At 44.8% G+C, this 24,993-nt stretch overlaps 1 protein-coding gene across 3 annotated transcripts in view; it reads right to left on the bottom strand.

The window, feature by feature from the left end:
- Window positions 1-24,993, bottom strand: part of myo7aa (myosin VIIAa) — a 268,705-nt gene that overhangs the window by 24,426 nt on the left and 219,286 nt on the right. For all 3 annotated transcript variants that reach the window (XM_072576845.1, XM_072576843.1, XM_072576844.1), the window contains 9 exons: window positions 23,158-23,313; window positions 21,142-21,247; window positions 17,778-17,891; window positions 17,078-17,165; window positions 15,117-15,223; window positions 12,955-13,140; window positions 7,804-7,920; window positions 5,990-6,073; window positions 2,178-2,297 (listed from right to left, as the gene is read on the bottom strand). In XM_072576845.1, the coding sequence (XP_072432946.1) occupies window positions 2,178-2,297; window positions 5,990-6,073; window positions 7,804-7,920; window positions 12,955-13,140; window positions 15,117-15,223; window positions 17,078-17,165; window positions 17,778-17,891; window positions 21,142-21,247; window positions 23,158-23,313 (1,078 nt within the window). The remainder of the gene's footprint in view (window positions 1-2,177; window positions 2,298-5,989; window positions 6,074-7,803; window positions 7,921-12,954; window positions 13,141-15,116; window positions 15,224-17,077; window positions 17,166-17,777; window positions 17,892-21,141; window positions 21,248-23,157; window positions 23,314-24,993) is intronic.

The raw sequence follows: 24,993 nt of genomic DNA, 5'->3' as shown, positions 1-24,993 counted from the left end.
TCCAGACCCACACTCAACTGCCCTTGCAAAAGCAGTAGCAAGCCACTCAGTTCAGTGGCAGTTAGGGATAATTAGCAAATGTTGACCGTGAAAGGCATCCCATGAAAGAATGTTTAAAAATTTTTAAACAAGTCTCTCATCCATGACTCAGTGCACAGATCTAGCCTTTGCATCGGAACATCAAGAGGTGAAGAGATGAGAGAAAAATGGAATTATTAGGGAGATTCAGCACAGCTTTATATGGGGGAGGTTGTGTGCCTCAATCTTGATTGAGTGTTTTTTTTTTGAGCAACTAATGGAGCGGAGGGTAAGGAAGTGTATGTTGTCTGTGTGGATTTTACTAAAGCATTTGACAAGGTCGCTCATGGTTTACTGGTCCAGAAAATCATGTCACATGGGATCCACGGTGAGTCAATAAGTTGGATACAAAATTGGCTTGGTCATAGAGGACAGAGGGTAGTTGTGGAGGGGTATTTTTCTGACTGGAGGCCTGTAACCAGCAATGTCCAGCAAGAATCAGTGCTGGGATCTCTGTTGTTTGTAACTGAATGAAAATGAAAGTGGTCTCATCTGTACATTTGCAGACGACATGAAAATTGGAGAAGTTGCGGACAGTGAGGAAGGTTGTCAAAGGATACAGCAGGTTCTAGATTAGTTGCAAAGTTGTGAGGTGATGCATTTTGGGAGGTCAAATGCAAGAGGAAAGTGTAGAGTAAATGGCAGGATTCTTAGGAGTATGGTTATATAGAGGGATCTTGCACTGCAAATTCATAGCTCCCTGAAAGTGGTAATACAAGTGGAGAAGGTGGTAAAGGTGGTGTATGGCATGGCTGCAGCAATGAGTATAAAAGTTGGCAAATCATGTTTCATACAGTTGCAAATTTAGCTGTACCATGTTTGGAGTGACGTGTACAGTTCACCACATTACAGGAAGAATGGGGAGGCTTACCAAGAGGTTGCCTGGATTGGAGAGTTTTTATTACCGCAGGAAGTAGTTGATGCCACATCGAATGTATTCAAAAGGCAGCTAGATACAGCACTTGGGGCGAATGGAATCAAAGATTATGGGGAGAAAGCACGATTAGGCTATTGAGTTGGATGATCAGCCATGGTAGTGATAAATGGCAGAACAAGCTTGAAGGGCTGAATGGGCTTCTGCTCCAACCTTCTATGTTTATAAGATGAACTTGGATCATTTTCTCTAGACAGTCAAAAGCGGAGGGGTGACCTGTTGAAAATATATAGATTTGAGAGGCAGTGATAGGTTGGATTGTCAGAGTCTTTTGCCCAGGGTAGAAATGTCAAATACTAGGAGGCACAGGTTTAAAGTGAGAGGGCTAAAGTTTAAAGGAGATAGGAGAGTTTTTTTATGCAGAGGATTTTCACAGACATGGGCCAAAGGGCCTGTTCATATGCTAACTGTTCTATGTTAGTGACAAGACTTCTAGAGTAGTTTCACAGATGACTAATACCATGTTCTATGGTGAAGATACTGGTCTAATTATGTACTCAGGCTTGTTGGTGGTCACCTTTTGAAAAGCTGAACTCTCAGACTTTGTCAGGCTCATCATCACGATTGCATGGTTTGCTGTTAAAGTATTCTATTGTTGTTTCTCCAGTTGTAGATGTGCACCTTTTGGTCTATACTTCATACATTTCTCAAAAGGACCTTTGAAAAAAAAAACTGGGTGGGTGGCAACTTGACTCACCATCAGCCTGATTCTTCGCTAGACAGCCTGCATTTGTATAGCACCTTTAGCCATACCTAGGTGTTTCATGGGAGTTATATCAAATAAGATTCAATTCCAAAACACGGAGAGAGCTTTCAAGGTAGAGAGACGTAGAGATTTAGGAATGAAATTCCAGAGCCAAAGATGTGTACACAATTGAAAGTGCAACCATCAATGGGAAGGAGATGTGGCCAAAATTGGAGGAATGCAGATTGCAGAGAGTTGAAGAGTTGGAGGAAATTGAAGACAGGATGGAATTTGAAAACAATGATGGGAGCTTTACAATGGAGGTCTTGATGGATTAGGAGTCAATATAGACCACAGAGGCACCACAGGGGTGATAGATGAATGGGATCTATTGCAAATTAGGATAGAGACAGTATAGTTTTGGGCAAATTGAGCTTTACACAAATCTTGCTAAGATTTCATTGGTTGAGTAATGCTCACCAGAGACGTTTCACACAGGAGCTTGCTGCCTCTCACCAGGTTCCCGATGGTAATATGGAAGTATGTGTTACCACTGCTCCAGTTAGAAATCTTGGTGAATGGATGGGTGGTAAGAATATCCTTGAAGAGAAGAAGAAAGTCAGAGGCAGAGCTACACAGCACAGAAAGAGACCCTTCGGTCCAACTTGCCCATGCCGACCAGGTATCCTAAACTAATATAATCCCATTCGCCAGCATTTGGCCCATATCCCTCCAAACCCTTCCTATTCATATCCCCACCCAAATGCCTTTTAAATGTTGTAATTGTACCAGCCTCCACCACTTCCTCTGGCAGCTCATTCCATACACGTACAACCCTGTGAGAAAACATTGCCCCTTATGACATACTCATATTTTTCCACCCTGAAGTGGTCAAATATGACTGCTTCTCCTCACAAGATGGGTCAATATCTTCTATTTCCTGACTCTCAATGAGCTGTATGGCCTATTTCAGCTCCTGTGGCCCTATCACTAAGAACCTGCAAGGCTGAGACAGGCTGAGTTTTTAATCCGGAAAGGAATGAAGAGAAAAAGAAAAGACAGGAAAGTGGAGTTGAGGATTATCAGATCAGCCATGACTCATTGGATGGGTGGAGCAGACTAGATGGCCTGAATAGCCTACCTCTGCTCCCATGGTCTTATAATCAAATGATACCCTCACCCCTTTACAGGGCACATGTTTCTGCTCAGGTCAATGTCTTTTAATTCCCTGCCCGAGTTAACACGATTAAATAGAACTATAGAAGCAGGAAGGCAAGGCCAAAATGGTTGATGGTCCTCACTAGCCACCTCTCTTCTTCCCCGAATCCCATCAACATGTCCTTTGATTCCTTTCACTTCATGCGTTCATTTAAAATCCTGTTAAATGCATCCACAGTATCCACCTCGACCACATTGTGGATCGTCAAGTTCCAAATTCTTCTATTTGTACGTTCAGATTTATTAGTAACTAGTTTTCAATTTACAGCTTGTGCTTTGACACAACTCCTCGAATTGTACTCTTGTCAAACTGCTTTCGTAGATAGGCATCCATCAACATTTTGGTTTGTGCATGAGAATAATTTAAGTGTTTTGGCTATTAAAAAAAAATCAGCTATAATCAGAAGGACATCTGGAATGACTGCCCCCCAGTCCCACCCTTTAGTGAAGAAATTTTCCTATATAATGTCTCCAAACAGATCAGTAACTCCTTGGGACAACTCAACTTCTGCAGGTTTCAAAGCACAGGCTGGGAAGAATGAACTGTCCAAGAAAACTTGAAGTTTCGCACCATCCAGGATGAAGCAGCCCACTTGACTGGTGCCACATTCACAAGTATTCACTCCCTCCAACACTCAGCAGCAATAGAGGCCCTGCAGATATTCACCAATGCTCCTCAGGCAGCATCGTCCAAATCCACTACCACTTCCTTTAGAAGGACAAGGGCAGCAGATACATGGGAATACGACTGTCTGCAAGTTCCCCTCCAAGCAACTCACCATCCTGAATTGGAAATATATCTCCGTTCCTTGAGTGTCACTCATCAAAATCCTGAAATTCCCTCCCTGAGGACATTGTGGGTCAACTCACAGTAGGCAGACTGCAGAGGTTCAAGGCAGCAGCTCACCACTACCTTCTCAAGAGGGCAACTAGGGACAGGCAATAAACGCTTGCCTGGCCAGTGACACCCACCTCCCCCCAAGAGAATAAAAAGAGTAGAAATTTTGTATCATTTTATGTTATGCAGACTGAGAGCTAGCAGTAGGAGAGATGGGCAGACTGACGTTACCTCTTCCCAAGTCTGGTCAGAGGGTTGCCTGATTGAGAGTCATCCCACAGCACATGGGCTGTAGTGGTTCAAGGAGGCAGCTCCCCCAACAGCTGGAGGCACGGTGGCTCAATGGTTAGCACTGCTGCCTCAGTGCCAGGGACCTGGGATCGATTCCACCCTTGGGTGACTGTCCATGTGGCGTTTGCACATTCTCCCCATGTCTGTGTGGGTCTCCTCTGGGTGCTCCGGTTTCCTCCCACAGTCCAGGGTAGGTGGATTAGCCATAGGAAATGCAGGGTTACAGAGATAAGATAGGGGAGTGGGTCTGGATAGGATGCTGTTTGGAGGGGTGGTGTGAACTCGATGGGCCAAATGGCCAGCTTCCACACTATAAGGATTCTATTATTCTCAAGTTAAACCTGGGACAATCAATAAATACTGGTCAGCCAGCAACACCCACATCCCACGAGTGAATGAACGAATTACATATTTTGAGGCAAAACTATAGAATGGGCATAGTAATGTTACATTGGACTGACTCCTTTTGTGTTCATAGAATGTGGCCATCACTGGCAATTGTTACCATTCCCTAACTGCCCAGAGGGCTGCTCCGAGTCAACCACATTGCTGCGGGTCTGGAGTCACATGTAGGCCAGACCAGTTAAGGACAGCAGATTTCCTTCCCTAAAAAGGATGTTAATGAACCAGATGGATTTTCCTGACAATTAACGTGGTCACCATGTGACAAGCTTTTTATCCTCAATTTTTATTGAATTCAAATTCGACCATCTGCCATGGTGGGATTCAAACCTGGGTCCCCATTACATGAGTCAAGGTTAGAGTGGTGCTGGAAAAGCACAGCAGGTCAGGCAGCATCTGAGGACCAGGAAGCTGATGAAAGGCTTTTGCCCAAAACATCAATTTTCCTGCTTCTCGGATGCTGCCTGATCTGCTGTGCTTTTCCAGCACCACCCTAATTTTGACTCTAACCTGCAGCATCTGTAGTACCTACCTCCACCCCTAGAACATGAACCTGGTACTCTGTATTACTAGTATAGTGATATTACCACTATACCAGAAAACCAGGCTCCTTTACCACAGCCTCATTTTAACATTTGTTTCTTTTATTTTCGAGCATTATGCTGGTAACATTTTTGCAAAATGACCCTCCCCAATAAATGTCAGTGCACCTCAACCAGCAGCAGCTCAAGATGTCCAGACATCGGTATAGATGCAATTAATGGGAGGTGTCTTTTCCCTAAGATAGGAAATTTCAAGACTAGGGGGCACATTTTTAAGGGGAGAGGAGAGGGATCTAACAAAGACAAGAGGTAAACTTGTTTTACACAGAGGGTGGTTTGAATGTGGAATGAACTTGAGGAAGTGGTGGATGTGGGCACAATTGCAACACTAAAGGACATTTAGATGGACACGTTAATAGGAAAGGTTTGGAGGGAGATGGGCCAGGAGCAGGTAGGTGGGACTAGTTTAGTTTGGGATTATGTTCAACATGGACTGGTTGAACCAAAGGGTCTGTTTCCTTGCTGTATGACTCTATATAATCCTTAGGGCTAAAGGAGTCAAAGGGCATAGTGAGAAAGCAGGAGCAGAGAACTGAGTTGGCTGGTCAGCCATAATCATGACGAATGGAAAACAGGTTCAAGGGGCCGAATGGCCTATTCCTGTTCCTATTTCCAATATTAGAGTTGATGGTGTTCACCCTGTGGCAATCAATGCACATAGCAAACCTCCTCTATTTAAAAACGTACAAGTCTATTTCCAATCGATGTCCAATGTTACTGCTCTCAGGTCTTTAGCTTCAAACTTATATCATTCATCCATCCCTGCTTCGAGACCTGCAATTGTTTAGTTGCCTGGAGACTTTTGTTCTGCATGTAGACTTTACAAAGCAAGCTCCCTCACCAAACCAATAAGAGGGAACAGGATATCAGCACTTTCACAACCACCTGTTATAACTGTTCCATGGGTAAAGAGGAGAGGGAGGAGTAAAAAAAATAGTTACCTTTGTCTTTGGGTCAATTAGACTCACTCCATGCTTGTTGATCACAATCAAGAGGATCTCTGGGTAATTTGGCTCAGTGGTTTGCTGTTTAGAAAACAAAAGGGAAACAGAACAACAGTCAAAAGGTCATCCAACACTGGGTTTAAAAAGTGAGGCAAGCACAAATAAGAGGTAAAGGCTCATGAGAGACAAAAGGCAAGTATGAAAAGGGAGTAAGTTGAGACATCATGTTGAAGTTGTACAGGATGTTGGTGAGGCCTCTTCTGGGAGTCCTGTGTATAGTTCTAGTCACCATCTCCAGGAAAGAGGGGTCAGAAAGAAAGTTGCCGTTGTCGGAGGGTTCGAGCTACAGGGAGACGCTGAATAGGCGGAGGCTGTTTTCCCTGGAGTGTCGAAGGCGGGAGGACTAACCTAATAAAATCACGAGAGGCAAGGGTAGGGGAAAAGTCCTGGACTATTCATCAGAGGGTAGGGGAGCCCAAAACTAAAAAGGGCACAGGTTCAAGATGAGAGGATGATGATTTAAAAAGGGACCTGAGGGACAATGTTTTCACACAGGGTGGTTCGTGTATGGAATGAGCTGCAAGAGAAAGTGGATGCAGGTACAGTTACAACATTTGAAAGACATTTGGATAAGTGCATGAATGGGAAAGGTATGGAGGGATATGGGCCAGGAGCAGGCAGGTGAGACTAGTTTAGTCTGGGACTGTGATTGCATGGACTGGTTGGACAGGAGGATTTGTTTCCATGCTGTATAACTGAGAAAAAAAGGGAGGAAGATTTAAGTCAACCTACAGGTACATCAACCTGCTTCATCCTCTTCTCTCACTTAAATGGCATCTGAAGCACACCAAGTGTGGACTTGCCATGGCAAGGTCTTCCTGGAACAGGTCTCCAATGAAGGCTGCAGCTGGAAGTGAGTTACTCTTGCACGCTGGTCAATAGTGCCACTCAAATCTAAATCCGTCTCTCTGCTGAGCAGAGAGTGTTTGACTTTCAAACATCACTCCAACACTGGTGTTCATTGGGCAGCCAAGGATTGGGTGGGTGGGTGGGTGGGTGGGGAGGAACTCTGCTGTAGGTATTTTCTAGAGCTGAAAAATGTGTTGCTGGAAAAGCGCAGCAGGTCAGGCAGCATCCAAGGAGCAGGAGAATCGACGTTTCGGGCATAAGCCCTTCTTCAGGAATCAGGCTTATGCCCAAAACGTCGATTCTCCTGCTCCTTGGATGCTGCCTGACCTGCTGCGCTTTTCCAGCAACACATTTTTCAGCTCTGATCTCCAGCATCTGCAGTCCTCACTTTTTTCCCTGGGTATTTTCTAACCAAGCTGTTCAATTGGGTTAAGGCACACCTCTGGGGCCGGTAGGACTTGAAGCCACATGTTGGCAAGAGTGAGGACTGCAGATGCTGGAAACCAGAGTTTAGATTAGAGTGGTGCTGAAGAAAGCACAGCAGGTCAGGCAGCATCCGAGGAACAGGGAAAAAAAAAATCACCATTTCGGGCAAAAGCCCTTCATCAGGAATGAGGCAGGGACCAATCACTTACAGTTGGGCATGAGTGAAGGCTCAAAGGCATCTGCAGCAAATCGTGCACAGGGGTGGGGATGAGGCAGGAATATTGGTGGATGAAAATGCTGCTCATTTAAGAGCTAGAAGAGACACAATGGGATGTATGGCCTTCTGCACCAGACTTTGCGAGAAATCCTGAAATCATCGCAGGCAGGTGAAGATTCTGTGGTTGAAATGCAACTACTAATGGAGGGGGCCTCAGTTTATGATGCTTTTTAAAAAGTACAGACAGGCAGTCTCTTACCTTGACCTCAAAAAATGCTGATCCAAACGTAGGCCACTTATAGATAATCTTCAGGAACGATAGTTTAGCATCTTCCCGTGATTTTCCTGCTTGTTTGTTGTAAAAAGCTATAATGGACTAGTGTTGAAAAAAGTAAACAACTCAGTTGTACAGTCAAATCCCAGAGGAAGTGTCAATTAGAAGTCATATGACCAAAGTGTGTTGAGAGTCAGAGTCATAGAGGTGTACAGCAATCTTTTTAGTCTTTTAGTCTATATTCGATCCCCCAAGCCTAATAGAATCCCTCCCATGTGGAAGCAGGCCTTTTGGCCCGTCAACCCATAATCTACCCTATCCCTGTAACTCCACATTTCCCATGGCTAATCCACCTCACCTGCAAATTATGGGCAGTTTTAGCATGGCCGATCCACCTGACCTACCCATCTTTGGACTGTGGAAGGAAACCCACACAGACAGAGAACACGTGCAAACTCCACATAAACAGTCACCAGAGGGTGGAATTGAACACAGGTCCCTGACGCGGTGAGGCTGCAGTGCTAACCACAGGCACTGTGCTGCCCTGCAATCTATCCATTAAAGCAGTTTATGACCCATCTACTCAGGCAGATTGACAGAGTCTTGATTAAACTCATCTCATTGTTCATCCGTTGACAGTACTGAACTCCGAGTTTGGAATTGAACTCTAACCGGTTCAAAACACAACTTTGACTGGATTGCAGTCACCACTTTAGGAAGCAGAGTGCAAAACCGGGATTGATTCTGCTGGGGCTGTACTGAGGGAATGCTGCACTGCCAGAGGCAAATTCTTCTTCAATCTTTATTGGGATGTGGGCATCACAAAAAGCTTTGTTCATGGAATGTGAACCCATTGCCCAGAGGGCAGTTAAGAGACCCATTGCTGTGGGTCTGGAGTCACATGTAAGCCAAACCAAGATGGCAGTTTTCTTCATTAAAGGGCATCAGTGACCCAGATAGGTCTTTTAAGGCTCTTAAAATCCATATTTTTTAAACCAAATTCAAATTGCCATACCAGGATTTGAACCCAGGTCCCCAGAACATTACGTGGGTCTCTGGATTAATCGCCTCGTGATATCATCACTCGACCAGTGCCACCCATGGTTACTATTCGTTGCCCATCTCTAACTGTCCTTGAACTGAGTGGCTTGCTGGAGCATTTCAGAGGGAGGACAGGTGCCAACTACATTGCTGTGGATGGATTTCCTTCTCTGAAGATCATTACTGAACCAGTTGGGTTTTTCTGATAAAAATCGATAGTTCTCATGGGTGCAGTTGTACGAGGCCATTAGAGTCACAGAGGTCTACACCACAGCAAAGCTATTTGGCCCATTGAGTCTATGCAGGTCAAAACACAACCCCTAACTATTTCAATCCCATTTTACAGCACTTAGCCCATAGCCTTGTATGCCTTGGAATCCCAAATGCACATCTAAACACTTCTTCAATATTCTAGATTCCCACTGTCCTCTGGGTGAAAAAAAACAACTTTGTCACATCTCCTCTTAACCTCTTGCCCTTTACCTTAAGGTCTATGTCCCTCCTCTAGTCATTGATCCCTCTACCAAGAGGAAACATTCCTTCTGTCTACCCCACGCTCCTCAATTTTGTCCATCTCCATCAAGTCCCCTCTCAGTCTCCTCTGCTCTAAGAAGAACAACCCCAGTCTGTCCAATCTCTCAAACTCTCCAGCTTGGGCACATCCTGATAAATCTCCTCTGTAGCCTCTCCAGTGCTATCACATCCCTTCTGTAATGTGGATTCCAGAACTGCACACATTACTCTATTGCTGTGGCTTAATCAACGTTTTATACACTTCCAGCATGATCTCCCTTCTTTTAAACTCTGTGCCTCAGCTAATAAAGGCAAGAATCCCAAGTGCCTTCTTAACCACTTTATCGAACTGCCCTGATCCCTTGAGACCAGAGGACAGATACACCAAGGTCTCTCTGATAGTCAGTGCTTCCCAGGGTCCTATTGTTCATCATGTATTCCCTTGCCTTGTTTGTCATGCCCAAGTGCATTACCTCATTTATTGGGATTGAATGCAGTTTTCACTGACCAGCCCATCTATATCCTCCTGTTGTCTAAGGCTAGCCTCCTTACTGTTTATCAGGCACTAACTAGGAACCTGGAGCCATGTGCAACGTGTTTGAGTGTTAACATGTGGTAAATAATGTTACCCTTTGAAGTGTAAGCCTGTAGCCACTCTTTGCCTTCTCTTTAACTAGTTGGTTCAAAATCCAAATTCAGCACAGCATCAAAACTACACGACAAAAGCAGCCCTTCTATGGGGACTAGCTGCAGTTGTTGTGGGTTTGTTCGCCGAGCTGGGAGATTGGTTTGCAGACATGTTCTTGGTGACATCCTCAGTGCTGTGAATTCTCCTGTGAACCGCTGCTGTGCAGAGTCTGTTGGAATTTATTTGGTTTCGTTCCTGCTGCTTCCACTTGCCAGTTCTGGTTGTTTGTTGCAGTGGTCGGTATACCAGGTCTAGATCAAATGTTTATTGATGGAGTCAAATGTTTATTGATTCACGCTTCTAGAAATTCTCTGGCTGTCCTGTGTCTGACTTGTCCTGTTGTTGCTGTGTCATCCCTGCCGAAGTTGTGGTCCTTGTCATCTGTGTGTGTGGCTACGAGGGACGGCTGGTCATGCATTTAGTGGCTCATTGGTTTTCGTGGATGCGGATCACTAGAGGTCTGCCTGTTTGTCTGATAAAGGTGTTCCATGCTGTCTTTGCATGGAATCCTGTAAATTATGTTCATCTTGCACATGAGGGTACAGGGTCTTTTGTCTTGGTGATTTGTCTGAGCGTGCCTGTCGGTTTATGGGCTGTCATGAATCTCAGTGGTCAGAGAAGTCTGGCAGTCAGTTCTAAGATTTTTTTAAAATGTAAAGTAGCAAGGCTAGTGAGTTGGATTGTGGCATGTCCTAATCTTGTCTGTCAGGCATCTATGGATGAAGTTGCAGGGGATACCCGCTCTTGGCGAAGACCCTATAGAGGTGTTGTCCTTCTTCCCTTCGTCAGTCAGGAGTGCTGCAGTGTGTTGTAGCCCTTTTAAACGGGGTCCTAATGCAGCTTCTTATGTGCGTGCGCGCATTCGGATAGTTGCTGTTATAATTCAGGATCTGGTCCACGTGTGGGTTTTCTGTACATTTTTGTTGTGCATTCCCCACTGTGTGTTCTTTCTACCATCACATCCAGGAATAGGAGTTGGTCGTTAATTTTCTCCTCTCTCATAAATCTGATCCCTGTGAGCATGCAGTTGATAATCTGCTGTGTGCTCTTGATCTCTGATCTTTTAATTGCAAAGTGAAGCTGTTTTAGAATCTGCTCACAAGGGCTACAATACATTGCAGCCGAGAATGGAAGAACACCTCTACAAAGTCTTCGTCAAGAACACCGATATCCCCCACAACTTCATCTGCAGATGCCTAACAGACAAACAACGTGATGGGGACATGCCACACACTAACAATGCTACCTTATATGAAACATGTCTCAGAACTGACAGCCACACTTCTCTGACCATTCAGGTTCATAATAACACCAAGTGACAGCCACGCTCAGACAACTCAACAGAACAAAAGGCCCAATACCCACCATATGCAGGACAAATGTGGCATACAAAGTTCCATGCAGGGACTGCACAAAACACTATATAGGACAAACAGGTCGACCACTAGCAATCCGCATTCATGAACATCTGCTGTCCCTAGTAGCCCCACACACAGATGACAAGGACCATAAATTTGACTAGGATGACACAACAGTAATAGGGCAAGCTAAACACAGGACACAGAATTTCTAGAAGCATGGCACTCATCCAGAGTCCATCAATAAACACATTGACCTAGACCTGATATAATAACCACTGCAACAAACAACCAGAACTGGAAAGTGGAAGCAGCAGGAACAAAACCAAATAAATTCCAACGGACACAGCACAGCAGCAGTTCACAGGAGGCTCCACAGCACTGAGGATGTCACCTTGAACACGTCTGCAAACCTGAACTTCCCAGCTCGACTAATAAACCCACAACAACTGAAACCAGCAACAGAGTTACAAACCTTTACACAAACCTTGGAGACTAGCTTTCAATTCCTGGTCTTTATTACTTAATGTTAAAATTTCATCAACTGCCTGAGCCTGGCCCCCTGAGATTACTAGCCCAGTGACATTACCACTACATTGTCTGATTTGTTGATGCTTTTAACACGTCACCCATTATCCTCCCCCACCACCAACACCCCACCCCCGCCAGCCTTTGGATCAATATAATCCCCATACAATACACTGAAAGGTGGTTTATTCCTACTCGCCCTCTGAAGTGGCCGAGCAAGCCAAAGGCAGTAGATGATACCTTCTAGGGTCAACTATTCAATGAGGATGGGAGGTTACATATTGTGGTAGAAGAAACACAGAATACATGCTCTATGGTACAACTTTGGGGGAGTACAGGAGCAGAGAGACCTAAGGGTCAACATGCAAAATTATTTGAAGGTGACCAGGCAAGTTGAAATAGTTACTAAGGCAGCTTCTTGGGTTTATAAATAGAGACATAGGATATATAGGCAAAGCAGCAATGCACCACCTTGATAGATTGAGTATTGTATTCTGGGCACCTTATTAAAGGAAGGATGTTAAAGCCCTGGAGAGAGTGCAAAGGAGATTTACTAGAAATGATACCAGGAATGAGGGATTATAGATACAAGGAAAGATGAGAGATTGGGCTTACTCCCATTGGAGGTGTTAAAAATTATGACCAATTTCAACAGGGTAAAAGGAGGACATTCTGTTTCTGCCAGTTGGTATGTCAGTAACAGTAAACGGTCAGCGAGAGAGCTAGGAGTGAGATGAGGAAAAACGTTTTTTGTTCAGACAGTGGTTAGGATTTGGAATGTGCTACCTGTGAGAGGCGGATTCAAAACAGAGCTGGATATATGTTTGAAAAGGGGTGAATTGAGGGCCACGGAGATAGGGCCGCAGAGTGGGACTAGCTGGGGTACCTCTTTTGGGTGCTGGTACAGACTGGATGGGTTGAATGGCCTCTTTCTGCACTGTACGATTCCAGGATTCTGAAAGGGACTCTCCTGTTCTTAGTAAAAACACTCCAAGGATAATCTCTTACCCGCTTCCAGTCATCGGGTGAGACGTGCCGGATCAAATCCTGTGGCACCAGTTCCTTCAGCATCTTGGGAATGTTTGGGAATTGGGACTTGTCATCTTCAAACTTCACCCTGTAAATGAGCGCCGCCAACTGCAGCACATCGTCACGGGAACACTTGTGGTAACCACGCAGATACTTAGGCAGCTCCTGAGACAAGGAAGAGAAAAGCATGTCTGAGACTCCAGGGACTGAGGGTTGTGCTCTCCCAACTAGGTTCCAGTCCAACTGTTAGCTTGCCATGGCACCCATATATCCACGGGCAGGTCAAACTGAGACACTTTGCCTTCACCATCTCACTCTGTTATTGTCTAATCTCAAGTGAGCCCAGCCTGTGGTAGCCCTCGAGTCACTGCGTGAGAAACTGGGGGCTTGCAATCTACTGTCAGTTTCTACTGTCTGGTGTAGACTCCAAACCAGAGTCAACATTCAGCAAGAGCCATAAGGACAAAAAAACCAGGTGGCTGATGATGTTGGTTGTTTAGCCCACTGCCCGACTTGAACAGAAACTCAAGGCCAACACCCCCCCCACCCCCAACCGCACCCTCCCACACCAGTACCAAGGGACCATCTAGGAGAGGTTGTCTGAATTAGATTTTATTGGCATGTGTACTCAAACAAAGGGTTATGGGAATGCAGTGAGAAGTTTCCAATGTTGCCACACTCCGCACCATTCTAGGTACAAAATCTTTTGAGTTAAAAAAAAAGAAAATAAAGTAAAAAATTCAACATTACAGTCCCCAATGTCTCATCTCAAGCAGGTGTAAAAGATCCCATTGTGCTATGTTAGAGAAGAGCAGGGCAGATATTCCTCGTGTTACACAGATGATAGGAGCTGGAGGCCATTTGGCCTTTTCAGCCTGTTGCACCATTCATCACGATCATGGCTGATCGTCCAACTCAATAGCCTAATGCTGCTTTCTCCCCATAACCTTTGCTCCCATTCGCCCCAAGTGCTGTATCCAGCCACTTCCTGAATTTTACTTGTTACCAGGTAGCAGAGTCTAGCAGGGGTACCCAAGATCCAATGAGATAAGGGAATGGGTGATGGTTATGGTTCACTTAAGGTATAATTGAGGGTGTACTGGACTGGATGTGGGTAGCGAATGTCAGTGCATATATAGGAGTTTGAGTGTGTGTGAGGAGTAGAACTTTGACTAGAAACATTAACGCATAGACTCTATTTAGCCAGCATTTAAGCTCTGGTATTTAAACACATTGGCCAATATTTATCCCTCAAACCAACCTCACAAAAACAAGCCATCATCCGGTTACATTGCTGTTTTTGGAACCTCACTGCTTGCAACTTGCCTGCAGCATTTCCCTGAACTGATGCTCCAACATTGGTGGGTCACAGTCTGAGGAGAACGGGGTAGGTCATTTAGGACTGAGATGAGGAGAAATGCCTCCACTCAGAGCGGGGAGTCTGTGAAATTCTCAAAACAGTTGAGACAAAAACATTGGAATGTTTTTAAGAAGGAGATGGATATATTTCATAGGGCTAAAGGGATGAAGGAGTATGGGGAGAAAGCGGGAACAGGACTGAGGTCAATGATCAGCCACGATCATATTGAATGGGTGTAGCATGCTCAGAGTCTACTTCTGCTTTCTACCTGTTTTTATATTTCAAAATTGAAAATGTGTTGCTGGAAAAGCGCAGCAGGTCAGGCAGCATCCAAGGAGCAGGAGAATCAATGTTTCGGGCACGAGCCCTTCTTCAGGAATTCTTGAAGGGCTCGTGCCCGAAACATTGATTCTCCTGCTCCTTGGATGCTGCCTGACCTGCTGCGCTTTTCCAGCAACACAGTTTCAGCTCTGATCTCCAGCATCTGCAGTCCTCACTTTCTCCTTATATTTCAAAATATCTGGTGGCGATGAAAATATATAAACAGTAAACTCATTGCGGTGAATGGGGACAGGAAACAGAATGGCAAATGCTCCAATCCTATGGTATTCCAAATCTTATTTCGGTGAAAAGACTGCAACACTAGCCACATTCCTCTAAGAATTAGGAATCAGTGACCAGCCAATGCACTAAGGCCTGAGGGTGTACTCAGTTACAAAGACCGTGTCCCATGTCTCAGGTCTACCCGGAAACTTCCGTTCTGTTAGCTGCACTATGGTACCTGATAATAATGAAAGATGGAGTCGGCCATTGGGTCCTTTCCGGGAACTGTATGCGTCCATAGTTTCTTCATGAAGAAGACCTGGTATGTCAGAGAAGGCATTACACCTAGAGAAACAACCACAAAAACTGACTTACCTTTCGTTTCTCAGAAGGACTGAACTAATAATCCTGAAAAAAGGGGGTTCAGGTTACAAAAAAGAAAATGCTGGTGAACAGCAAAGCCCATGAAGCTGATGTGACCTCCTAAAACGTCTGTGCATGCTCCAGACATTCGGAGAGGAATCGGTGTAAATCGAGGCGTTGCTCGTCATTTTTACCTCCTCACTCAAGAACAGATGACGATTTCAATTCAGCTGTGCCCCCAGTGGGTAGTGAGTGTCTCTCAATCCGGGAGACAGAAATTTCAAATCCCACTCTGGGGACGAGAACACACCACACTCCAAAATTGGGTCCAGAGGCGGTGCTGCAATGTTCAGGCCACTGCTTGGGGAGAAGCAACTTAAACCAACGCACCGCACCCCACCCCGGCCTCAAGAGAGTCATGAATAGATTTTTTTTCAGTCAAAATTTTATTTCTACTAACTCCGCAAACTCCAGCTCACACTGATGCCTTGTCTTCTCTACTCACACATCAACCAAGTTAGAAAGGTAGGCTGTACTGGCTCGGGCTGTTTCCCCTGGAGCAGAGGCTGAGGGGTGACCTTACAGAGGTTCATAAAATCATGAGGGACGTCGACAGGGTGAATAACCAAGGTCTTTTCCCTGGAGTTGGGAGTGGGGCACAAAATTAGAGGACATAGGTTTACGGTGAGAGGGGAAAGGGACCAAAGGGGCAACCTTTTCACGCAGAGGGTGGTGTGTGTATGGAATGAGTTGCCAGAGGAGATGGAGAAGGCTGGTACAATTACAGCTTTTAAAAGGCATCTGGATGGGTATATGAATAGGAAGGGTTTGGAGGGATATGGGCCAAAATGCTGGCAAATGGGACTAATTTAGTTTGGGAAATTTGGTCAGTATGGATGAGTTGGACCAAGGGGTCTGTTTTCAAGCTGCATGATGCTAACTCTTTAAAATATCCCTTAATTAAGAGAAGACCAGTGTTCTTTAGTTCCACTGCGCTAATTTTGAAGAGGTGCAGCATTGGAGGTCACTCGTCATCCCTCAACCGAAGTAAATAAGACAGATCTGGTCATAATGATCACGCTGCTGTAACGGGATGGGGGCCTTGCCTCATACAGCTCGCCTGCGTTATAACAGTGCCTGCATTTTGAAAATAAACTACTGCAGGATGTGCGGCAGAGTGAGGAACCACTCATTGGTCAGCCAGCTAAAATCGTTCAAAATAAGAAAATTAAAAGAAAGGTGCAAGTCGGAAATCTGAAATGAAATTGGACAGCACTTGAGAAACATACTGTAGGTCTGACAGCATTTGTAGAGGGAGAAACAGAGTTAACGATTCAAAAGGATTCTTTGTTGGGAATGCCAAAAGAAGATTTGTAACCTAAACTGTTTCTCCTTCAGCTGACTTGTGTGTTGTCTTGCAATGTTGGTAATGTTGTGCTGCTATCAATAGCTCAACTTGACCATGCTCATCCTGCCAAAGTGAAAAATCATCTGGAAATCACAGCCATCGCTTTCAGTGCCAATTCTGAGTATTCTAAAACAATAATGGACAATAAGCAACTGCCTACCCCTACCCCCTTCATCCTCAGTGACCAAACGCTCAGAGAAATACACATTCCCCAAAAACACCACAGTATAGAACCAGAAAACAATCCCAAGAAGATGCTTTTTGTTAAACGTCAACCTGTACGGAGACATTTTTACTTTGGAGCAGGTGGGACTTGAACCCAGGCCTCCTGGTCTAAAAGTAGGGACACTACCACTACAAGAACCTGGATGTTTACAAAGACAAAATACAAGCCAGCTTGCATAGCCAGATTCTGTTCTGTTCGTTACCGTCCTTCATTGGCCGAGCTTTCTTGATCCAGTCAGTGAGGTGTCGCACAAAGTCAAAGAAGAAATCTCCTTCGGGAACACTGATCACCTGGGAAGCAACAAGATCACCATCAGCATTGGCCAGATCCTCCCTCACACTGAGTGCAAGCTTCACCCCTAACAGGTTCAGGGACCTCCACAAGGGGCTGGAACTCAACACAAGGCCAGGATCATGGTAATGGGGTGCAGGATGAGGGACAGAAGGAGAGGGATGATGGTGGTGGGTGGGAAAGAGGCATGTCAGGGGTGGCGGGGGGGTGGTTGGTGGGATCGGGAGGGGAGTGGAGGGAGGAGTGTGGAGGGATCAGTCTACACTGACAGCCCACAGTTGTTGATCAGCCCACATGGGATCAGATTGCCATGAAGTTTGAAATTCTGGGGTTATGCTTCAGTTGTCCCTTTGGCGCCAGGAAGGTGGTGGGGGATGGGTTCCTACAGCACACAGACTGCAGCATTTTGGAACAGGGCAGTTCTCTTCTCAAACCGAGGTGGGGGTTAGAGATGGACAACAAATGCTGGCCCAGCTACTGACACCCACATCCCAAACAGCAAATATTCCGAAAAAAGAAAATCACCCATAGTTCTGCTTCCAACTTCTTCTATTCCTTTACTATTACACACATCATGACTCCTGCACCAAATCACCCCAGTAGCTGGTTACCTTGTCAGAGATCTTGACAAATAAGCTGAAGCCATCAGGAGATTTCAGCAGCAGTCTGCCCGAAATATTGTGGCAGAAGTCTTTGGCTTTGGTGCTGGATTCCACCTCAAATGCCTGCGGAATTTACCAATCACAGTTAGGGCCTCAGAGACTGGAGAATTCTTACATTGCTCCCCTCCAATGAGATATTTACACACCCAAGCAGGTTTGGGCCTCGCATTATAAAAACAAGAGACATCAAAACGGACATATAGACAAGCAAAAGAAAAATGAAAAGTTAAGACTAGAACAGAGCTGGTATACAGAACAGAAGAACAAAAATAGTCAACAACCTGAGGCCACAGAAAAGGGATGGGGTGAGCAGTGACTGGATAGTACGGACAAGGGGGGGATAGTGTGTTTCCATTTGTGATGTAACTATGAGAGTTACCTATAAACCTAAATTTAAAAAAAAAGGAATTTAAAAATCCTTCAACCAAAATGTGGGCATTGCAATCAAATGGAATGGGAGAAAGTGAGGACTGCAGATCACAATCAAAAAAGTGCGCTGCTGGAAAAGCACAGCCAGTCAGGCAGCATCTGAGGAGCAGGAGAGTCGACGTTTTGAGCAAAAGTTCTTCATCAGGAACCTTCTTCACATTCCTGAGGAGGAGCTTATGCTCAAAACGTCAACTCTCCTGCTCCTCAGATGCTGCCTGACCGGCTGTGCTTTTCCAGCACCACACATTTTGAAGCAAATGGAATAGCCAAGGGGAACACCTTAGATGTATTTATCTTTACTCTTTTAGGGCACATGGGCATCCCTGGCAATTTTCTGCATGTCATGCTTGGTTATTTCAAAAGGGGTGTTAAACGTCTGTGGGGAGATGGTGGCACTGGTCTAACAATCCAGAATCACAGGCTAATGTCGAGGAAGGCTCTCTGCACCTTAAACATTAACTCTGCTTTCTCTCCACAGATGTTACCAGGCCTGCTGAGCTTTTCCAACCATTATTTGTTTGGTTTCTGGGGCCATTGGGCTCAAGTCCCACCATGTAGATCGCAATTTTTTAAAAAATCTGGAATGAAAAGCTAATCTCAAACTCACCTGGTTCACTAATGGCCTTCAGGGAAGGAAATCTGCTGAACTTATCCAGTCTGACCTACATGCAAAGTCACAGCAATGAATCTTAACTGCAATAAATGCTGGGCCAGCCAGTGACACCCACATCCCATGAATTAATAATTTAAAAAAGAAGAAAATGTCTGAAGTCACATGGAGGCAAGACTGGGTGGGAACGGCAGATTTCCTTTTAAAGTTGTGGACATATAAAGGGAAGTTATACAAACACAATATAGTTATGAAGTAAAATTCAGACTATTAAGGGTTATGTGAAGAGAGATGGCAAAAGGTTTCTGTGGAGGATAAACACCAGTATTGAGCTGAAGGACAGAAAAGCCAGCCTCATCATTTCATTCTCTGTCAATATTTTAGGGAAATGCTCTATCTCTGCCTAGAATTGGAAAACTATTGAAGGTCCATTCTTTGGGGCTCATTCAACACAACAGCGCCAACACAAGCAAGGGTGACATGGTGGCTCAATGGTTAGCACTGCTGCCTTACAGGATCAGGACCATGGGTTTGATTCCAGTCTCAGGCCACTGTGCATGTGGAGTTTGCATGTTCTCCCAGTGTCTGCATGAGTTTCCTCCCAGACTCCAAAGATGTACAGGTTAGATGGATTGGTCATGCTAAATGCGGGTTAAATCGGCCAAGATTGAATGGCCTAATTTCTGCTCCTATGTCTTACGGATAAGGTAGGGGGATGGGTGGGATGCTCTTTGGAGGGCTGTCGTGGATTTGATGGGCCAAATGATCTGCTTCCACACTGTAGGGTTTCTATGATGATTGGAGATAGCATCTTAAGATTAGTGAATGATTCAGGAAAATTCTATCACTGACTATTCTGGTTTTTGGTTTAAAGCATCACACTGGGATATTGGGAAAAGTCAGAGAGATGCAATGGTTAACAATCCCACAAACCTACATCAGAGCAGCAACCTTTCCAAACTGACAGAACAACTGGGGTTGGGTAATAAATTCTAAACTGGTCAGTGACACCCAGATCGTGTAGAAGGATAAATGCCTGATTAATATTCCCTAGGAATACTGCCCACAAATAAATGATCGACCATGAGGAATTACCATACAAGAATGGAGTGACAGGTGTCGTAGACCCAAGAATGTCATGGAAAGAGAGAGGCAATTATGTAAATAAATACAGTCAATAGAACAGGGAGACCCTGCTGGATGTACCTTTGAAGAGAAACAAAAGGTACTGTTGATCAGCTGGGAAATTGTGCACAGCAAGTTAACCTGATAAGTGCGAGTTGAGGCATTTTGGGAGATCTATTAAGGGAAGAACATACATTGAACGGTAGGACCCAAGGGAAGTACTGAGGAACAAAGGGACCTCGGTGTACAAATCCATATACCCCTGAAGGTGCCAGCACATAGAATGGTGAAGAAACCAAGTTGGGATGTGTGCTTTCTGTAGCCAGGATGTAGAATATAGGAGCAAGGAAGTCTTAGTTACAACTTTATAAAGCATTGGTTAGGCCTCTGATGGAATATAGTTGAAAAGGGTGGTGCTGGAAAAGCACAGCATGTCAGGCAGCATCGATGATTCAGTGACGATGAAGGGCTTATGCCTGAAACGTCAACTCTCCTGCTTCTCGGATGCTGGCTCTGCTTTTCCAGCGCCACACTTTTGACTGACTCTCCAGAATGTACAGTCCTCACTTTCTCCTTCACTGATGGAATAGTACATGCAGTTCTGGTTGCCACACGGAGATGTGATTGCAGTAGAGGGGGTGCAGAAGAGATTAGATTCCCGACAGTGTGGAAACAGGTCCTTCAGCCCAACCAGTCCACACTGACCCTCCGAACATTAACCCACTCAGACCCATTTCCCTCTGATTAATGCATGTAACACTATGGGCAATTTAGCATGGCCAATTCACCTGACCTGCACATCTTTGGACTGTGGGAGGAAACTGGAGCACCCGGAGGAAATCCACGCAGACACAGGGAGAATGTGCAAACTCCACACAGTCGCCAGAGGCTGGAATCGAACCTGGGACCCTGGCACTGTGAGGCTGCAGTGATTCACCAGGATGCTGTTTGGGATAGAAAGTCTCAGTTATGAGGAGACTGGATAGGCAGAGTTTGTTTTCCCTGGAGCAGGGGAGACTTTGGTGGGTGAGAGAGTGGAGGAAATCTGATTGAGGTATACAAAATTGAGGGGCACAGACACATTCTCCGCTGACATTGAACATTTGTCTGCAATGTAATATATTTCTTGTGAAGCAGGGTGACACTTACCTCGTCTGTGTCGTCAGGGAAGTAAACTTTGTGGAAGATCTGAGTGGTTTTATGCTGAATAGCCTCTACTTCCACTAGGTGAGGTGGATATTTTCTCAATCCATTCCTGTAAATGGCCAACACGAGAGGTGGAGCAACTTGGTCAATCTCATTTATAAAGAAGTTTCTAGCATTTCTACAGCATCGCTAATGCCCTGGGCCATTATTGTGGCTTCACATCCATTGGAGTACTTTAGGAACGTAGAACATTACAGCGCAGTACCGGCCCATCAGCCCAGTATGTTGCGCTGACCGGTGAAACCAATCCTACATTATTCCATTTTCATCCATATGTTTATCCAATGACTATTTAAATGCCCTTAAAGTTGGAGAGTTGCAGGCAGGGCATTCCACACCCCTTCTACTCTGAGTAAAGGGCTTATCTCTGACATCTGTCCTATATATCGATTACCCCTCAATTTAAAGCTCTGTCCCTTTGTGCTAGCCATCAACATTCGAGGAATAAGGCTCTCACTGGCCCCCCGATCTAATCCTCTGATTATATGGCTCAATTAAGGCACCTCTTAACCTTCTTCTTTCTAACCAAAACAGCCTCAAGTCCCTCAGCCCTTCCTCGTAAGACCTTCCCTCCATACCAGGCAACATCCAAGTAAATCTCCTCTGAACCCTTTCCAAAGCTTTCACATCCTTCCTATAATACAGTGACCAGAACTGTACACAATACTCCAAGGGCAGCTGCACCAGAGTTTTGAAGAACTGCAGCATGACCTTGTGGCTCCGAAACTCAATTCTTCTACTAATAAAAGCTATCACACTGTATCCCTTCTTAACAGCCCCGTCAACCCGGGTGGTAACTTTCAGGGATATACATACATGGACTCAGATCTCTCTGCTCAGCTACACTACCAAGAATCTTTATTCCGGTTACTCCTTCCAACGTGAATCACCCCACACTTTTCCGCATTAAACTCCATTTGACACCTCTTAGCCAGGCTCTGCAGCTTATCTACGTCCCTCTGTAACCTGCAACATCCTTTAGCACTGTCCACAACTCGACCAACCTTAAAGTGTCATCCACAAAGTTTACTAACCCATCCTTCTATGCTCTCATCCAGGTCATTTATAAAAATGACTAACAGCAGTGGACCCAAAACAGATCCTTGCGGTACACTACTAGTAACTGAACTCCAGGATGAACAGTTCCCATCAAACACCACCCTCTGGATCAGAAATTGGCTAGCTCAAAGAAAACAAACCATTAAATCACCCTCAATCCCATGCCTTTGTATTTTGAGTAATAACGTACAGCGGGGAATCTTATCAAATGCCTTACTGAAATCCATATATACCACATCAACCACTTTACCCTCATCCACCTGTTTGGTCACCATCTCAAAGAACTCAATAAGGTTTGTGAGACATGACCTACCCTTCACAAAGCCATCCCTAATTTACTTACTCCTTTCTAGATGATTATAAATCCTCTCTCTATTAACCTTTTCCAACACTTTATCCACAACAGAAGAAAGACTCACTGGTCTATAATTACCAGCTTGTCTCTACTCTCCTTCTTGTACAAAATGTAGGGATGTAGTCACTATTATAATGAATTGAATCACTCCCACAAATGGAAACAAGATCAGAGATTATTGACTTGTCGTGACATCAATTGATGGATTTATCACTGTTCATCTTCAGAATAACTCCTCCTGATCTCTGTAAGGGCTGGCAAAGGCCGCAGCCATTGTTACCCCAGAAGCTAGAGACTACCCCTCCATCTGAGAGAGCCCTGGGCCTGCACACAGGTGGCAGAGCACGAAGGAGGGATAGTTTGGGAGGGCAGCACGATTCAGCACTGGACATGGTTTCCTTTGGGGAATTTACACTACCTGGATGTTAGGACACACCCCCCTCCACTGGATTCCTGTGCGATCAGGATACCGATGCTCACAAAAAAGGGTGCAGGCAGATCGAGACCGAGTGCGCCAAGTGAGGATGAGAAACGGTCATTCTTACCGGAGTGCCTTCTGGAGCCGATGCATGCAGTCCACAGCAAGCAGGTGGCTTTTCCTCGACTGTAGAAATCTCTGGACATGGGGTAGGAGGACATTGCTGGGGGGAAAGAGTCCTGTACAGAGCCAGAGCAACTCCCAGCCCCTCTCTTCACTGTACCTGACCGAAAACACACACCGCGAACGCCGTAAGCTGCAAGCAAAACTGAGATGACCAGCATCAAAAAGGTGGGAGGGAACAACAGGCAGTGGTCAGGACATCTGGCACAGTGAGGGCCAAGGCAGCCGCATAGCACTGTTGGCATTGGACCACTAAGAGGGTACAGGCTAATGCTCTGGGGGAGACATGGGTTCACATCTTCGCAGGACAGCTGGTGGAATTTAAACATCAATCTGGAATTGAAAGCTAGTCTCAGTGACGGTGGCCATGACAATGGTGATTGTTGTAAAATCTCATCTGGTGCACTTTCAGGAAGGAAATTTGCCATTTTTACCTTGTCTGATCTACATGTGACTCCAGACTCTCAGCCATGTGATTAACTCTTGATTGCTCCTGGGAATGGTCTTAGGCAATGGAGAGTTGATTAAATTTAATCAATAGCTATGTATTATTGTATATTTTGGGATGTGGATTCCAAAATTCAGGTTAATGGATATGGGTCAGTTCTCTAAAAAGGCTTTCTCTTTAAAAAAAAGATAGAAAGTCAATTTGAAACAGTGACCTTAATACATCAGTTCCAAGAAAACCGGTGACTACAGCAGGGATAAACCCATGAAGTTAATGGATAAAATGTTTAAATGCTAGGTTTACGAAAGGCAGACTTAACAAATCATGATAAACTTTTAAAAAAAAACAGTAGATGCTGGAAATTCTCTGCATGTCTGGCAGGATCTGTGGAGAGAAAAAAGAGTTAACAATCCAAGTTCAGCCACCCTTTCTCAGAAGTGATTGGCAGCTGGGAAAACATTTTATGCAGAAGATAGGAGGTACCACTAAACGATAAGTAGCGATAGAACAAAAGTTGGACAGACAAAGGAGTGGGTAACGATCAGCCTGGGAGAATGAATGGCTGCTCATGGAGACTATGAGGAGATAACAATGGGTAGTGTGCAATAGTAGACCATGTGATAACAAGGCCTGGTGTGTGGGGGTGCACAAACGCTGCCAAACCTGCTGAGATTTTCTATCAGTTTCCATCTCTATCACAATAATCATTTCAATTTTCAGAAGGCAGAATAGTTTCTCCCACCAAAAGAATGAAGACAGTTCAGGTAAACCAAATCACTTTGGTAGAACTGTTTTACAGGCTGCAAAGCTACCAAACCAGGAGAGATTTTAACTGTTAACATGTCAGGACAGAGACCATTTCGGCCACCACACTTATAAGATGCACCAAGGGACTTGGAAAGCAATTAAAGTTGATTCCACCAGGCAAGAAAATGAAACTTTGGAAAATCAATTCAATAAAAATGTTGAAAGTTCAGATATGAGAGACATTGAATCTTCATAATGGATGTTGTTGAGAGTTAGGTTGAAACTTTGTATTAATCTTTGCATCAAGGTCTTTCTGACTGTAATACACAGTTTTTTTTCTGGCATAAAATGTTGATATCCTGTTGCTAAAGTACATGCTGCATCCTTGAGTGAATAGGTTTGTGACCAACCATAATGTTACCCAACTGCTAAAGTTAAATGTATGATCAATCAAGTCAGCTTTCATTCTGGGATCTGACCTATCCAGCGTTACCTTCAGCTGGGGTCATAACACTTGGTGGAGCTCAAAGACAAACAGGATCATTTTAACACCAAATTTAAAAAAATATAACCAAAACTCCATCC

This window comes from Chiloscyllium punctatum, chromosome 9, assembly GCF_047496795.1.
Source record: "Chiloscyllium punctatum isolate Juve2018m chromosome 9, sChiPun1.3, whole genome shotgun sequence".
In the NCBI taxonomy this organism is placed as follows: Eukaryota; Metazoa; Chordata; class Chondrichthyes; order Orectolobiformes; family Hemiscylliidae; genus Chiloscyllium; species Chiloscyllium punctatum.
The sequence above is the reverse complement of the archived record's forward strand: the minus strand, read 5'-3'. Positions and strand labels throughout refer to the sequence as shown.